The sequence below is a fragment of the Phaseolus vulgaris genome, chromosome 2, assembly GCF_051622355.1.
Source record: "Phaseolus vulgaris cultivar YP4 chromosome 2, ASM5162235v1, whole genome shotgun sequence".
Lineage (NCBI taxonomy): Eukaryota > Viridiplantae > Streptophyta > Magnoliopsida > Fabales > Fabaceae > Phaseolus > Phaseolus vulgaris.
The window spans coordinates 27715831-27734922 of NC_143499.1; the positions used below are offsets into that span (position 1 = coordinate 27715831).

The 19092-nt window shown below is 31.6% G+C and overlaps 1 protein-coding gene across 5 annotated transcripts; it reads right to left on the bottom strand.

Moving 5' to 3' along the window:
* Nucleotides 1-2719: 2719 nt before the first annotated feature.
* LOC137811204 (extra-large guanine nucleotide-binding protein 3) lies at nucleotides 2720-9878 on the bottom strand. Of its 5 annotated transcripts, none has more exons than XM_068612845.2 (9): nucleotides 9279-9878; nucleotides 7555-8630; nucleotides 7149-7286; nucleotides 6668-6772; nucleotides 6392-6571; nucleotides 5878-6055; nucleotides 4625-4869; nucleotides 3816-3988; nucleotides 2720-3458 (listed from the first exon to the last, which is right to left on the bottom strand). In XM_068612845.2, the coding sequence occupies exons 2-9, from the start codon at nucleotides 8509-8511 to the stop codon at nucleotides 2861-2863; spliced, it is 2574 nt and encodes an 857-aa protein (XP_068468946.2). In that variant the 5' UTR covers nucleotides 8512-8630; nucleotides 9279-9878; the 3' UTR covers nucleotides 2720-2860. The 5 variants fall into 5 exon arrangements, with proteins under 5 accessions (XP_068468946.2, XP_068468947.2, XP_090154606.1 ...); XM_068612846.2 differs by having other exon boundaries at nucleotides 7555-8601; nucleotides 9279-9598; XM_090298480.1 differs by having other exon boundaries at nucleotides 7555-8540; nucleotides 9279-9463.
* Between the last annotated feature and the right edge of the window lie 9214 nt (nucleotides 9879-19092).

The following is a 19092-nucleotide window of genomic DNA, read 5'->3' on the forward strand; positions in this document are numbered from 1 at the left end:
GATATCAAGATCCGTAAGCAAACATAAATTAGTTTCGGATCTCAATCTTCAACACCATTTACAACACACCATTCCGGATATGAAAATCCAGAACTCATAACTCGCTTCCGGATATGACCATCCGGAAGCTTAAATGAAATATGAAAATCACCTTTCAGATTTTGAAATGCGGAATGTATAAAAATGACTTCCAGATATTGAAATCAGCAAATGTGTGAAAAGGAAAGAATGAAGTTTTAAAATTTTCGTTAGGTGCGAGTTAAAATTGATTGGATGCAGGAAGCAATTGCCATGTGTTCAATATATACAAGAGATTTACCGTACTCTTTCTTTTACTTTAATATATAATATATTTTATAAATACAAATATCTGATATATTCATGTAAAAAGGTAATTTATGATGTCAAATATATCAGTTTGTCACAATAGATTAGGTCTAAAATGCAACAATAATTAATTATATTATTATATTGTAAAATACGATAATAATATATTTCATTATAACACATAAGTATGGTAATAAATAACCATATTATAACATAACTGATTGCTATTATTATAATAAAAAAATTCTTATCGTTAATTTGTGGTCCAATTTCTGTGAAGAAACAAAAAGGAATAGACATAGTTATTTTATTTCTTCGCTCCCTTCTTGTTTTTTGATAGCAACAACGTTACTGGTTGGTCACTTCGTCAAGTTGAATTTTTGTTCGAAGTGCTTTTCATTATGAGAGCAATACTTTTTTTTTATTATTATCTTAATTTTCTAATGAATTGATAAATGATTCGATTTCGTTATTGCTGAACTATGTTTGAATCATTTGGTTTTGGGTAGGTTTGAATTGTTATTAAATGGATTTACAAGTCTTTATCCCATTGCATGGGATTTAAAAGACAAGTATATTTTTTGAAGTGTTTTCAGGGTGGTTTTTTAGTGTTGATTTTTTGTTGTTTGACCTATTCACAATTTTATTAGAGAATAACATCTAAAAAATGGTTTTTAGAAAGAGAGATGAAAATAATTAAGGTGAACTAAAGAAATATATATTCACAAAAGAAATATTGTAATGCACTTTTATTTTACAAAGTGCAGTTCAGTTGTGGTAATAATATTATTACTTTTGAGCTTGTCATGTACACATCTTTCTAGCTCTTCTTTCTTGTGCCTATCTTTCTAGCTCTTCAAAAAGAAATGTCACTTCCAACTCCATCTGCAAAAGTAGTTGCTACAAATGAAACTAACTTTTAGAGAATGTAACTAGATGCAATTTTTTTTGGAGGGCTAAAATAGATAAAATCTTTCACACTTGGCAGGACTTTTCTGCATAAAATTCTATGGAAAAAAATCATAAGAAACTCATTTCTTACAAATTTTTTTATAGAAAATTTACAGGAAAAGTTCTACTAAGAATTTTTTTTGTAGTAATTGTTTGAGCAGAGCATTGATGGGAGATGATCTGAAGAAAGATTGCTGTTTCAATTGGATTGTAAATTAAATGCAGTGGTTAAGTTAAGGAGAGTAGAGACAGGGTTGAGACTGGTAGGTAGGTGGAATGAGCAGAATGAATATAATGGTCTCAAACAAAGAATGGGTCAGTTTTTGTACATGACTAGACTGCATGTTATTATGCTCATAGTCATATACAATGATGATACGTTTAATATCACATGGGCATCTCAGTATTTAGCAAACCAAGTCTATGAAAGAACAATAATGCTGACACACAAACAGCAGCAGAGGTGCACCATATGCAAAGGACAAACCCTCTGGAGAATGGCAGCTGCTATAAACATGTGACAACTCTGTTACGACTTAATTTTACTGCATCCTTTAACTTTAGCACACTGGGGGTAAAGTTTAAAGAGTTTCATCTTTTGAGTTTTGGTGTAACATGCTGATTATCCTAGTTCAAAAAGATTTTCAATTCTACATTTATAACTATGCTTTTTGAAACTTATACATCACTAAATTGAGTTGTACTTGTATGATAAATCTTTTTGATACATACCAACCGTTACTTAATTGGATCAAATTTCTCACATTAAACATTTTTTTTTGTAGTGAATTCCAAAACATACCGTAAATAGGCCATTTGCATATGAAACTTTTAGACTTGAGAACAGTCTTGTACTCGTTTGTGTGTGTTTGTAGTGGTGAAAATGTCAATTGATTGACGTAATTTTCGGGGCAAAGAATCTGACCGGGGAAAAATTATCTCCAACATTCACAGAAACAACAATAATTGCTTACAGTTTTGGCGTATACTTCACTTTTTGGAATTTCTTCCACTGTGGCACAGAATTGTTACATCACGTGAGAAGCAAAATTTGGTAGAAGAAAATCCATACAGCCGTGTACATTGATTTGATATTGATTTAATTAGACTAGGAATCTTTCAACAATCTTACTTCGATTGAATGCTTTTGTTACAATTTTTCACTTGTTTTTTGTTCTGGTTTTCTGCCATATGCTATACATAATAAGACTTTTAAATGCAAATTCAGTCTGAGACAATTCAATAATCCTAAAGCTGTCAACATATTTTTATTACCTTAGTTTCTTTTTTCACTTTTCTTTATCTTGGTTTTCCATTCTACATTCTCTACTACTGCTAAAGTAAATGCTCCATAAAGTCTGAAGGCACGAGAACCAATTAACAGCGCCACCACATGCAAAGAAAAAAGTAAGCATGCAGATAAACACTACAAAGGTTCAGCTTTAAAGAACTCTACCACAACCATCAATAACTTTCACTTAACATTTCAGAATATGTAAATACCAGAGCACAAGCTGGCCAGCATGTCACATTTTCCACCCTTTTTCAATAGCCAAATAAGAAATTTTTTATGCACACTCATTCACTCTTGTCTGACAAAGGGAGAGGAGCTTATGTCTGTTGTGCTGTAAAATGAATCTTCAGGTGGACCATAGAAATTTTCCTCCTTCTCTTCATCCCATTTGAGGACCTCTTTTATGTACTTGAATGCCTCATCAACAGTTACTCGTTCCCTTGCCCTGGCTTGTGCCACAAAGAGTTTTTTCCCCGTGAGGGATGCATAAAGGTCCTTGAATTTCATAGCAACATAGAAGTAGGCCTGATGGGCCAGTGACTGGTTATTATGGTGTGCACGCACGGGACAAAAATCACTGAACCATTCACATGTATCTAGGGACACCCTGCTAATCTTTTCCTCAAAGATATCATACTTGTTAAGGACCAGAACCAAAGGGGTGTCTTTGAAGCAAGGGTGTCTTACCATGGTCTCGAAAAGCTCCTTGCTTTGTACCATCTTGTTTTGAACAAGTGTTCCACTGCCATTACTGTCTGGGGAAAGCCACAACTGATCATAGTCACTTAGGGAAACGCAAAAGACCACAGCTCGAACGTCTTCAAACATTTCAACCCACTTGCAGCCCTCATTAAGGCCCTTGGCATTTACTCTTATGAGTTGATACCTAAGACATAAAAGAAGGGTTTATTATAGTCTGAGTTTACTTTCTGTTCTTTTTGTGTGTGAGGTGTATGAAGGGTGACCGCAACAACAACAACAAAGTATGTTACAATTGGTTGGAGTCAGCTACATGGATCAAACAATGTCATGAGTAAACAACTTTTCTGACATCATTCTAAATATCACTCAGTGATCCTACGATAAATATAAATATAAATATAAATAACATCACTAGAACTCTTTAACTGACTGAATGACAATGTATGATTTATGTGCCTGATCTCACTAAATGAGACAATACTTTGTTGTTATATTCTATACATCCCTTGACAGGAATTCAAAGAGAATGAGCATAGCTTACTTGGTCAGTGGTGGCAGCTGAGCATCAAGGTTATCTGAATAAGTGTCCGACTTTGGAACACGGTCATCAAGTGAAAACTCCATGAAAGCCAAACCATTTCCCTGAGTGACCCCTTCTGCATATACTATGTCCCTTTCAGAAGGTTCGTATTCATTACTAGATATCTCCACAGCCTGAAGGAAACAAGAGTACATTATCTATCTATACATACTAATACCATAAAGTTTCCTGAAGCTGAAAAGCAAACCGTGCTAGCAAAGTAATAACCATTTGTACTTATCGTACATATACAATGGACTTAATTTATAATAGCATCTATAGATGTTAATAATCAGGAAAAAATAATGACTAAAAAATATTCACATAAAATAGACCATAATTTCAAGATGACTACGGTGATGAGGAGGAAAAATCATGTTGCTTAGTAAGGGTAGGAAACAAGTCAGAATATGTCCCTTATTTCCTCTCCATTATAACCTTTCCATTTTGCTCCTAAAAAGCAAACCCAAGTACACACGGCTTAAAACCTTCATATGGTCCACAATTTTCCTTTCAACAAATTCTAATATAAAAATTGCAAACAAGATCGATATTGCACTGAGATCATAGGTGAAGACACAATCAGCAAACCAATAGCATATTTCGTTATACGGATAAAAAATGTTGGGAATATTACACCTCTCAGAACATAAAATTAGTAAAAAAATGGCAGGAAAAAGAACAGATGGCTGAGGGAAGATTTGGTAAACATCAGATAACTTTAACAGAACAAAAGAGCTCAATTTCAAGGATGACATTTATGCAATTACCCGGCTTAAGAAGTACTCAGCAACTTCTGGAAGAAAGTGAAGTTCATCTTTTCTTTTGAAGGTTTCTTGTATGGCAGGATCCTTCCATACTTCTTCAACTAATGGTGCATATTCACGTGTGGCCGCAGGGAAGAAGGCATCCAAATCCCCAGTGGCTATAATGTCCAGGAGCCAGTCAGAGAAATGTTTTAGCCTTGGGTTGAGGGAATAGATGCATTCACTAGTATTACCTTCACCGTTGCTACCTGAATAGAGATCAAAATCAGGTTATATACTGGAAGCATTATGATGCCATTACAGGACTAACATAAAAGTTGGCTATGTGATTCAACTTTCATTCAGATCTATATTCAGAAACAGTACATTTGCAGCAGCTAAATAGTATTTTCTGCAAACATTGTGTTAACTACCAAGAGCCAGAAATTCAACTAGTCTGATTTAATATCTGGAAAATCAGGGGTAAAAAGAACCACAGCAGATGTGCTGTCTGCCTTAATAAGCAGAAACACTTTACAGTTTATTTAGAAAAGTAAATATTACAATTAACAAAATTATCAATTGTGCAACACATTTTATGAACTAGTTTGTAACATTATGGTATACTTAAAAAAATTTAAACATGGGGTAGTAAGTCATACCCCATTCGATTGGCTGTTCCACATATAATACATTTAAAATTTAATGTCTTCACTAGCTTTTAGCAACGGAGGTTTTTGGTATTAAGGTAAATTTTGTTCATCCCCACAAAATGCTGTTGCACTAAGTTCTTAAATAATAGTTCTAGAAACTTATTAATTTTGGATTTCCCTTTTCATAGAAAAATGATAATTTGATCACATAGAAAGTGTACTTGGAAATCGAGATTAAGAAAAAAGGTTCACACAGAATTTCAGTTGCTCAACTTACCTAGCTACCCTATATTTCCCCAAAATATAGCACAAACAATGATAAAAAAATTCAGGTTTCAATAAAAAAATAACTAAAATTTAGAAATACTGTATCCTATCAATCTAATGAACCAAGCCAGGAAGAAGAGACAGAAGTTCCTTCATCCACGCTCAGGGTTAGGGAGCCTAAGAAATTCAGAGAGCTTAACTGGTTCAAGAACAAATGAAGCGTATAGGTTCTACTAGATGCAGTTGATGATAAGGTATTAAATGAATGTATTTTTCATACCCTGTTTCCTGTTAGAAAAACAGCAAACACATGAAGTGGGAACTTGAAAACTAAATTATCATGGAATGAATTATTACTTGTTTCCATAGTTTGACCAGGAGAACCTTGTTCATTCATTCTAGAAACAGCCTCCTCTTCAAAGCGCTCCCTCCCGTCAAGTAAAATACTAAGATATTTATACATGTTACTCTGGATCATCAGTTTGACATCCTGCAGCTCCTCAGCGGAAAACTTGTTCCCATACATAAACTTGGCCTGCTCAGCAATTGCAAGAGAGCCACAGGAGAATTAAGTTACTAGAAAATCAGTAACAAGCACTAGGACCCAAAAATATGTTTTTATTTTAATTCCATTAGAGTAAATGAAGAGATTACAAAATCTTCTACTCAGTCTCATATCAACTCTATCCCACCTTTTCATCCACCAATAAAAGAATTCAAGAAAGTGGGGAGAAGGGAGGAAAGAAAAAACATTACTAGAAGAAAAGTAAATTTATCAATCAAGTTCTCATGCATCTTTGCTACTGTTGATTTGAAACAACTCAATTCCTTATCTCAGACATGGGTCAAAACATTGGAATAAAAGCCATACCTGCTTAAATATAGTGCTAGTACCGGATCCTTGAATTCCAAGAAGAAGAAGCTTCTGAGTTTTTTTCTGTTCCAGATAAATAGGTACTGTGGTATAGTGACTAGTTTCATCCTTTAGCCCATGAGGCTGACCATGGGGAAAGGGTAGAGAGAATAAGGCACATATGAATCTTGTTGAGGCCTGTCAAGGAAAATGTAAACAGGTCTTTCATTCATATTCTGCATGCTCCTACGAGCGTGAGATGTTCCCACAAAAAAATATTTAGTTGGCAAGTACCTTCTCCCAAATGTTTCCTCTGATATTATTTTGACCTTCCTCCTCATAACGACCATCATCATAAACCCAAAAGTGTGTATCACGAGGACACTGCACATTTGCCAGCTGAAAAATCAAAGAAAAAGGTTAATCCATTGATTCTAGTAATACCATAATCCCATGATAATGATACGGATCATCCAAAGATTAAAAGGGATCCTCATGACACATTTACAGCCTGGTTGTGAATATCTTACTATTGTCCTTATGGATCATCCAAAGATTAGAAAAGTCTTATGGCTAAATCTTTTCTCAGGTATTATGTAAGAATATTTTATCATTTCCAAAATCATCTCAGCTTTGGGAAACAGGTGCAGCCAGTTGTTCGTATCTTGAACAATCTGGTGGGACACCCCAGTGTTTTCATTTTCACTTTCACCTTTGGCATTGCAGATAACTTTAGTAATTATAAGTGGTTAAAATTTAGTAGATAAACACTTACCCTGAGTACCCTCAGTTCAAGTTTTGTGATCTCTCGACCATTCATGTAAACCTCGGTGTTTCCATTACTAGCATTGAGGCTAAGTTTCCCAGTGAAATTCAAGTTTGAACTTATGATTCTGTCAGGTTTTTCTCCTTCCTATTAAATGAATAAAGACAGAAGTTAATTCCCGTTATCCAATGACCAATTGAAATATAGTACTTTGATAAGTTAACCTGATGAATTTAAAAACAAAACTTCTACAAATGCTTGGAAAAATGGAAATATGACATATAGTTTCAGATAACCTGTGAATTTGAAAATATAAATTCTGATACTCCATCCGATACCAAACGGACAAATAATAATCCGTACAAGGGAAAATGGAAGCATAAATATTTTCAGTAATAAAGCATGAATCCATCACCTTTCCCCAGAGACCAGACTCTTTGTCATACCAATATCTACCAGGTTTCAGCTTCCGTGGAGGTAACAAACATCCAAGTAGTTCTGCCATCTCATCTGGCTTCAGGGGCAACCCATTGACGATAAGCTGCTCCGGCCGAAGCTGATTAGCAGAACATTCTTTCTCTGCTTTCATAATTTGCTTGACTTCTAGAGGACTTAACAATCGGGACAACACCCTTGAATATTTACCCAGTTTCAGACGCTTTGATTCATCAATTGGTTGACCAATGCATGTTACACATTTGCGCCCTTCAGGCATTGATCCCATTGCCCTTAGCACACAGTTGCTGCAATACTTGGCATTACACACTATGCAAGACTCCTTAGTTTCCCACTTCCCTTTTCCACACCTATAACAAACTCTTATTTTCTTCTTCTTCCTTTCCTTCAAAACTCCAACATATTCAGAATAAACCGGCTTCACAACCTCCACCTCTTTTCTCTGAGATCTATCAACGGTATTAAAAGTGACAACCGGTGCCCTCTTCACTTCATTAACCACCGGCTGTGGAGGATTATGTACTGAAGCAGGTGAAGCCGAAGGTGAAGCGGAAGAAAGATCTGGGTTTTGTAAGACAGAAACCACAGAATCTGAGCTTCCTGACACCCTCGGACTTTGATTAGGAGAACTTGTTACACCGGCAATACGAGACACTGGCAGAGGGATTGGTTCAATCACCATAGACCCCACATGGGTATTTGATCTCTGTGATCCAGAGAGTGGCTCAGCAGTGGGAATTGCTCTTGAGTTTCCATCAAGAGGCTCAACTCTTGGCAATTCATATGAAACTGGTGGACCAACATATTCCATGGCTATTGAGTAATCAAGATTAGAAGCATCAACAGGAATGGAAGCACCAGGAGGAAGCATCTTCTTCACTAATTCCCTCCAGCTCTCTCCTCTATTTTGATCCATATTCTTCGTATTCACAAACTCAAACGCCCCTTAAACTTCAAACCGTAAGTTCCTTAATCTTCAGCATCAGATATTACTGTAAGTTACTCACTAAAACAACAGACCCAAGATCCTTGTAACTACATAGAAAACAGCATATATCTTGAGGAAAAAAGAAGAGGTTGAATTATGTTACAGTATGAAGGGGTTTTAGGAGTTTTATTTTGGCAAATATAGAATGAGTCACAGGCATGGCCCTTCAAGCAGCCGCAATCAAACGTTGAAACGTGAACGCCTTCATAGTTGAACGGTTTCATTTGTATTACAAAAAACGAAAAAGGAAAGTATGCTAAACAAAGATAAAATGAAATGAAGTTAAATCAAATTCAACTTATGTTATCTCAGCATGACAACAGACAAAAACACATGAAAAAGTGAAATATATATACAGTCAAAAATAGAGAAAAAAACAAGAACCGAACGTGTAAACCGTTCAACTTTATCAGGCTTAGAAGTTAGTAGGAAAAGAAGAGGGAAGAACGGGTCACAAGTTTTATGTTCTTCGGAGTGTTGAAAAACTCTCTAGAGTCAAACCACTTGCTAATAAATGCCCCCCGAAGAAAACCAATTTAGAAACAGACTCAAATGCTGGAATTTTCAGGCATGGATAAATAAAAAGAAAAGCCAAAAAAGAGAAGGTGAAAAAAACATCACTTTCAAACTTTATAGTGAGAGAAAGGAGGTGGGGGAGAGCTTAGAGAGAGAAAGAAGGGACGATGAGAATGTACCTGAGAAAAGGGACACAATGAAAGAGAATCCGATCTTTAAATCTAAGGTGCTCTCGCTTTTGAGCTCCAAGAGCCAAAAGACAGAGCTTTCCCAAAAGCCACCACCACCATTGTTGAAGGAAAGGAGGAAAAGAGAGAAAGGGAAAGGTGAGGCTCAGAAAGTAAGAAGTAGAAGCTGAAGCAGTAGAAGTAGTAGAAGCAGAAGCACAACAAGATGAGGGTGAAAAATCACTGGGTCCCACTTACCACCCCCATTGCCAAATGCTAATAATCTCACTCTATCTTCTATCTCAAAAATCACACTTTCACAATCTAAAGACTTCTGTAAAATCTTATGTCACAGTTTTAAATAATATAAAAATTACTAAAATAATAATATTGGAATAAAAAATAATGGATTTTCAGTATCTATGTATGTGTTCTTGTATTATACCATCTTATGTCTCTCCACTTATATAATAATTATACATTTACTAAATAAAAATTCATAAACATGGCTTAAATATTGATTTATACTTATAAAATGAAAAGGGGATAATTAAGTAAATTTGAGTATTTGAATGAAGATGTGTGAATGTATAAGATATGATGTTGGTTCTTAATTAAAACAAAAAAAACTGGTCGTGTTGTGATGAGGAAGACAACGAACTCGTGGGGCTATTGTCAGAATCTACATTCCCCACGCGCCTATTCCTCACTCACTGTCATTGCATCACACAGATATTTTTATCCATCAAACTCTTGTTTTGTAGCATAAATTATTCTAATTTTTAATTCATCCAATTTCTTGGAGTTCTGCTCATTTTTATAATATACGACAACCTATAAGTTAGATTAAGATTTAGATCTGATTCAGTTAACCAAATCTATTAAGATATCCACAAATTTATGTAAGTTTCTTTATAAATTAAAAAAAATCAACTTTTTAAAATTAATCAAGCATGGTTACTTTTAATTCATAAATATTTTTTAACTAATTATATATTTTTAAAAAATTATTATGTATAATAAATATTAATTTTAATAGTAGTTTTTAACATTATATGAAAATATTATTTAGAATCAGTTCTAATTTACACTAAATATTACATGTTAAACCTTATATGAAGAATAAAACCCTTAAGTATAAGTAATTTTAAAACGCTTGAGTAGGCGTGTATGATGCACGCGTCACAAATCGTGTGTGGTGTGAGTATGATTGGATTTTCCACACTTCATTTATTGATGTTTCAAACTTTGAATTTTTTGACAATGTCAAAATTAAAGTATTTGTGCCACGTAACCTTATAGGATTCTTATCATGATCAATAAAAAATATAAATAAATAAATAATGTTTTTATACCAATCAAAATGTATCAACTACAAATTAATTGAAAAATCATGCCAAATCTATAATACACTCAAGAAATAATTGTAATTGAATTAATATAATAGAAGCTTAATTAATTGGAAAATAGGGAATCTACGGAAATGAGGAATTGTAATCATGTATTTAATTTTTAAACTTAATCTTAAATTTTTTTTAGCGAGTTAGGGTTAAAATGAGGAATTTTTTTAATTAAATAAATTATGAGAAATATTATATTTATATGGTAAATAATTTTATTATAATTAATAATTACAATAAATGATGACATAAATTATACTATTATGTTTTTATCATTTAAAAGATATAATAAAAAAAATTAAATATTTTAACTTTCAACAACAAGGTAAGTTGCTAAACCCTAAATTAGCAAGGGATTAATAATAGGGTGAATCAATTGTTTGTTCTATCCTATGTTAAATTGAATTATGATATTTTGATTTATTATTATGCTTTTATTATCAAATAGAAAGAGTTATATTTTAATTATGTGAACTATAATTTTTTATATAATAATAGTTGTTTGATAAATTGATATTTGAATCAAGATCACAAGTTTAAAATATAACATTTAGTATAGTAATAAACACTTCATTCAACAGATAGACAGAATCATTAAAACCAAGCATACTTTGTCGTTTTTATATTTTTTTTAAAAATTTGAACATTGACATAAAAATAGTGTATCTTAACCATATGAATTGTAACATTTGGTCTCACGAACACTTACAGCAAAAACTCTTTAAAATGAAACATTGTCCTTCCTATTTTTTTAAGTTTGAATATCTGTGTTTTTGTGAAATGTGTTAAAAATACACTATTTTATACTAAATACATTAAAAAAGTGTTTAATATTAATATATAAAGGGTATAAAAGGTCAATGTTTAATATTTAAATTGCAAAATTAATAATCATAAAAGATTAAGTCTATTTATTTTTGTGTCTTTCTTCTTTAGACTAAAGCAAAGTCAAAGATGATGAAACTAAAGTATAGAATGATGGAAGAAAGTGGATTTGTTTTTATTAGAAAGTGGATGATTTAGAAAAATATTGCACGCTTCAAAGTTGAGAAAGCTTGTCTTTGAACTATGGCCATGCTTCGTAACAGTGCACAATGTAAAAGTCTTTTCACTTTAATCTCAACGTAATCATCATATTTAACGCGTGATTATTGATTTACTCCAACTAAGGGTGCATAATTATGTTAATTTCCATAACCTTCTCGAACATTGTTTATGCTAAATAAACGCTTTACTTGTATATTTATAATTAGAGAAACCGAGGATAGGAAAAAAAACACAAGTGTTCATCGTTTTCTATTATTTTCCTCCTTTGAATATTTCAAATGTAATTAATCTCCTTCAATCTTTCTCATGCCTTCTCCAAAGTCAAAGAAATATTTATAATTCATAAAAAAAACTGCAAAAAAGAATTACTATGGAAAATTTATAAGTGAGTGCAATTTGTATCTTGTAAACTATGAAACTCAAATATGTTTCTTAAATGGTGTATTCGTGTTGGACACACGAATCAAATATTGACATTCGTATGACATCTGTATGACACATATCAGTGAAGTGTCTAATTCAAAAAATATTTGTTATGTTCTCGTATGAGGGTTAGGGCCTAGAGAACTATTGAGAGGATTATTCTATTTCCATCTATCGACCTTTAGCTATTTTCTTTGCAAACTCCTCGCTCTTCCTTCTTAGCCTTGACTCTCGGTCTTCTCATAATCTAGACTCGGAGGGTACCTACAAAAGGCACTTCGACACTTAAGTCAGCAAAACTCGGTTCTCAAAGCACTATATATGATGACGTATCTGATTCTTGGAATATGTGTTATTTATATTACCTGTGATGGGCTTTTCTTATTAGGACGGGTTAAGGAGTTGGACCACGTTTAAGACTGTATTACTTAGCTCTTAATCGCGAATTAACTTCGTAGACCTTGATTGAGCGTAATTAGACTTGTGCTGTCGAACAGTCCCACGGACGTGGGCCTTTACCTCGTTCGGCCCAGTGATGGGAACTGAGACATGTCATCAAAAGTACGACCCTCACCGGTACATGTTAGATTTTTAACAATTCTAACACAGTTTTAATACAATTTTAAAAAGAAAAAACACATTAATTTTCTAAAATAACTGAAATTTATTGTATAAATTTTTATTATGATTATAAAAATGAAGAACAAATCCTTTTTAACAATCATGAAAGAACTGAAACATACATGTGGACATAAAATTTTATTGTTAATTTATATAATTCATAATTATATAATATATAGATTCGTGTCTACGTGTCATACATTTTAGAGATTAGACGTATCTACGTGTTCATGTTATATCAGTGTCTGTATTAGTATTTATGCTAAATAACTTGTAAATCAAATGAGGTAAATTTAAAATTATGATTATTGTAAAGTATGTTGAATAAACAAACATAGGACAATTAAAATGTTTAGTAGAGTTTGAATGATGAAAATAGTAAAAATATGGATGATGATAAGAACAATAAAATACAACATAAGATAAGATGAAAGAGTTATATAATTCTTTTATTGTATACATTAAGTTAACAAGATTCTAAAACAAGATAAAAATCAATATAATTCATTCTATTTGAACATGCTCTGTTTTTTAAATTAATAGTAGTGAGAATGGTGACAACAAATAAAGAACAACTATTAATAGTTTTGACAATAGAGTTTTTTTTCCATAGACGTCGCTGTTGAAACTTCATAAATTTAAATATATTATTTTATAATCATAAAATTAAAATGAATGTAGACTATTGTTTGTATTTTTCATCGTCACATCTAGTCTTTTTATGCGATTTTCATTTTATTGAAATATTTAATTATGTAAATTCTTGAGACAATTTTTTTAATAAAAAAATAGACAAATGGCACATGGTTAATATCTAGATTAAAAGTGATATATATATATATATATATATATATATATTATTTTTGTGATTTCCCTCTATTACAATAATGTCTTTGTTATTTTTATGAGTTACAATTTTATATACACTATTAATAAAAACAGAAACTAGTTTTAGAAAAAAAATTATAATTAATTGTTATATTAACTAAATTAGTACTATTTTAGAGACTAAACAATTTATTGGTATCTAAATTAGTTTATAAACTAATATTTAATTATCAATTTAAAAATTATTTATCAATAATAGAAAATAATTTAAATATTAAATATTTTTTAGTTTTTAAACTAGTATTTAATTTAGTTAATATGATAATTAATTATTATTATTCTTTAAATTTGTTTTTATTTAATTATTTTCTTGTAGTGTTATGATTATTAATGTTAACATTTTATTTCGAGACATTATGATTGTTGTGTATTTATTGATTGGAGTTATTTCAACTTTTATTAGTTAAAGGTTAGAGTTACTTTGGGTATAAAATCACACACAAATTATTTATAATAGTTAATCGATTCCTTTTATTATGCTTCTTAAATTAATTTTAAAAATATTAAAATTTAACTAAATATATTAAATTACACTATTAACCTTAAAAATTTATTTATTTTTTATATTGTTAGTTTAGGTTGTGATGAAAATTAGTATCAATGGACATAATTTTTGTTTATTAAACGAAAATTTATTTACATAATTTATTAAAAATATTTTATGTTAAAATAAACAATTTAGCAACATTTTTTAAATGTTATAAAATATTTACATTAGTAACATGTTTATAATATTGTTTTTATTACTAAAAAAATGTTATTAAAAGTGTTTTGTATTATTTTTAAAAATACAGCCTTACATTAAAAAAATTATAATATTACTTTTTTATTAAATAATATTACTATAAAATTTTAGTAACATTTAAAAAGTATTGCATTTCTATTAAAAAAAATATCACTAAAATCTTTAGTAACGTTTATATAAATATTACTAAAAGTAATTAGTAATATAAAGTACACTTAATATTTTATAAAGTGATAGTAAATTATATTGGTAACATTTTTCATATTTTAGTAATAATATTTTTAATGTTACTAAATGTGTGTGTGTGTGTATATATATATATATATATACTATGAACTCACGTGCATGGAAAGGTTTCACAGACCATGTGAATTCTTAGTCATTTAGGACTGCATATATTCCAAGCTTTGTTTTCTTTGTTAAGTATGCAATTGCAAGGTGAGTTCCAAACATTTCATTATCATGTAAAGAAGTAATAACATGTTCAAAGTTTGAACCATAAACTTCTCAAAATAAATGTTTAGATAAACCTCCAAGTATAAACCCTATTTGATAATTAGAGTTAGAAAAAACAAATTTAAAATGAGAAAAAGAAGTGAAAACCCTAACTTTTTCACCCTAACCAATAGATTCCAAGTTCAAGTTGAAAACATTTCACCCCACATGGGAGTGGGCCCTGAGGAATATTAATTTAGTTTACTAAACCACTTTCCACAACTTTTAATTGTTAATTATAGATGGGAGTTAGGAAGTAGTTCTCTTTAATGCATTAAATTAACTTAGGATAGGCCTGTGAGATTGTTTAAGTACATCTTTAGTTTTATCAGAAAAATAATAGAATAAAATTTATTTGATAATTTAATAGTAAAAAACAACTATTGTACAATATTTTTTAACTGATCTCAACATATCATTATCTAAATAAATATCCTATGTTATGTTTTTTGCTTTTTACAACATCAGGTCATGTTTGATTTACCCTTAAGTCAAGTAAAAAAGCAACATTGAGTTGTTTTAAAAACTTAAATGAGGAATTAAAACACATTAGTTTTGTTAAACATTACAAAAACTAATGTACTTTCAGTCTTCTAATGAGGAATTAAAACACATTAGTTTTGTTAGAATTCATGATTAATTAAAAGAAAATATTTTTTAATGGTTAAAGTATATTTAAGCATAATATTACAAGATTAAATCCCATAAACCAAGTACTTTTTATAATTTGTAATGACAAGCTATATATATATATATATCAAAAGGAACAACTGCTACCTCTCATACTTTCTTATGTGGTTTTGGTAGATTGCATAGCATGTTCTTTAGTTGGTTAGCAGAATCACTTTTATTTCTGTTTTTTCCTTTTTGTTTTCTTCCAATGAAGGGATGGGGTAGGGGTGTTGTATTTGCAGATAGCAGGATTGAACCTGTTGCATATATATATATATGCTGTTTAGGGTTTACTAGTAGGAAACAAATGACCAATTCTATAGGCTTTATTTGCTTGTTTTCACTTTTCTGGCTTTATCTGTAGCAAACAACAATAAATTTTAGTTTTTAGGTTAGGTTTTGTAGCTCCTACCTACCTTTTATCTTATCATCACTATTACTGTGTAAACCTAATTAAAGACAAAAATGAAACCTTGATACTAGTTGAATAATTTTTCTTAAGGGAGAAATCATTAATAAGGTTTGTCTTCACTTTTGAGAGATACTTGGACCAAACACTACCTAAAGAGACAAAGGGATGGAAAATCAATCTCTATTTCTTTATACTTCTTTATTTGATTTGAAAAATAAAAACACTTTCTCCATTGTTTTTAGAGAAAACTACACATATATCCTCTCAAGACATATATGGTACTTACATTTTTAATTTAAAAATAAACATCTACGTTCCTTATATATTTAAAATTTAAAATAAACATACACCCTCTAATAATAATAATAATAATAATAATAATAATAATAATAATAATAATAATAATAATAATAATAATAATAATAATAATAAATGGGATTCATTTCTTTTCTGATTTTTAAATAGACATTCACTTTTCTAATATATTTAATAAAAAGGAATTCATCTCTCCCATAAATTTAATAAAATTATGCGCATATTCCTCGTTTCATTTTTTTTTTATAAAGTTTTCGTGTTAGGCATCACTATGCAACTTGACATCTCAGCTAAGCTGACACCTCAAGTAACAACAATCATCTGCCATCACATGAAAAAATATTATTAAAAAAAGAAAAAAGAAAGAAAATACAAAAATATGGGGGGACTAGACCAAAACCCATATGTTAACACAAACGATACATAGGTAGATTATACTTATTCATAAAGAATTCTAAGAACAGACTAGCTGGGAGTCTATTATACCAATGAAAAGATTCTCTATGAATAAATCCTAAATTAGCCAACTTATCAGCACATGCATTCCCTTCACGAAAAATATGAGTTACCCTAAACCTGATTGTCTCACAAAAATTAAGACAAGTATTCCATCGATTCTGAAGCATCCACGGAACATTAGTCCTAGCAGTAAACGCAGCACAAACCAAGGCAGAATCACATTCAAGCCAGACATTAGTAAGTCCTATTTTTTGAGCTTCCTCCATAGCATGTATAACTCCATAAAACTCAGCAACCAAAGCAGTTTGAACTTCAAGAAACGCTGAAAAAGCACCAATAAATTCTCCCATACTCCCACGAAAAATACCTCCACAAGTAGCAAGACTAGGATACCCCCTAGCAGCCCCATCAGTATTAATTTTGACCCAGCCTGGTGAAGGAAATTCCCATCTAATAGGAAGAGGACGAAGAACTTTACCACTACGAGTCTTAATACCGAAAAACTTAATCACGTTGAAGTCCAACATATCATTCTTCATTGAAGCTTTAGACGAATTTCCCACTAGACAAGTTAAATCTTTAATTATCGAAATAGCCTTAGAAACCCCAATCTTATCTTCCTCGTTTCATTTAAAAGTAATATATTTATTAAAGCTTAATTAAAAATAAAAAAAATCTAGAAACAAAAGCGTTGTATTCTCACTCAATAATAAATTATATAATAAAAATAAAAATAACTATTATCGAGAGCAATTATTTTAATATAAATACATAATCTTAATTTATAAATTATAATATCAAGTTTATTAATTTATTATTATATTTATTTATAATTTTGATATTTAACATTTCGAATTTCAAGAGATCGATCATTAGTCGTGGTTCCAATACGATTATAGGAGATAACTGTTGGTCAAAACCACATCACCTTGTTCTTGAAATATTAAGCCATCATCGTCTCTTGAGTGTTATGTTACTACTAGAAACTTATTAAATAGAAACTAATTTCAGATATTAAAAATAATTAGTTGCTATATTGACTATATTAAATACTATGTTAGAAACTAAAAAAAAGTATTAGTTTCTAAATTAGTTTTTATTATTGATAAATAGTTTCTAAATTGATATATAATTAGTTACCAAGGTTTTAACTACAATATACTAACCTCAAATGGATCGGCGGTCACGACAAGCGGTTGCGGCAAGGTGTACGTCGCAAGACGGTGGTCACGGACGTGCGTAGCTGCGTCGGTCGGTCGGCAGTCGCGGGCGGGTGCGCGGTATGGCAGGTCGGTGGTCGGTCGTTCGGTAAGACAGGCGGTCGGCGTAGGGGTCGGTCGTCTTAGGGTTTGCGCGGCGACAGGTTTGGTAGTCTTAGGGTGCGCACGGCGGCAGGATCGGTCGCGCGGCGACGGTGGGGTTGCGCGGCGACGGTGGGGTTGCGCGCAGGGGTCGACGCGGCATGGGTCAGTCAGTCGCGCAGTACGGTGATCGGTCGGGATGGTGGTGGGGTTGCGCGACAGAGGTCGGCCGGTCGGGTGTAGCGGTCGGTCATGACGCAGTCGGCAGGAAGTAGTGGACGGTCGGTCGAGTGCAGTGGGACGATTCTTGGCAAAGTAGCGAGAAAGTATGAGGATGGATGTAAGTGAAACAGAATAAGAGGGGTTTTGGGTTTTATAGTAGGTTTTAACGACGGTTCTTAGAGAACCGTCTTTAAATGTCTTAGTTTCAACTACGGTTCTGGGAGTGAACCGTCGTTGTATCTTCGGCGGCCACTTTTAACGACGGTTCTGGGGCGAACCGTCGTTAAAAGTGTAAAAAAAGTTAAAAAAATTACAAAATTGCCACCGCTTTGTTTTTTACAACGGTTTTCTCCAAACCGTCTTTAAAGAGTGTCGTTAATGAAATATTTTGTACTAGTGAAATTATTTAGATTTTAATTTTTTTTAATCTTTAAAATAATATCTAATTTAGTCAATATATAAATTAATTATTTTTTTATATCTAAAATTGATTTCTATTTAATGATTTTCTTATGATGTCATTCTAATGGATTATGGATCCTTAGAAGACCTTTATTGAAATAACAATGACAATTGCTTCCTAAACCCAACACTTTTGAATGTGCACCAACACAATTTAAAAAATTCTGAAAATACCCTTCATTCTGGAAATGAAAATTCGGAATTGAAAATAATACATTCTGGAAAAGTAGATCTGGAAGAGATTATTGTGTTCCGGATATAAAAATCTGGAAACAAAAAATCAAAATCCAGAATTGAAAATAATACATTCTGAAAAAATTTATCTGCAAGAGATTATTGTGTTCCGAAAAAGGGGTTCAGAATT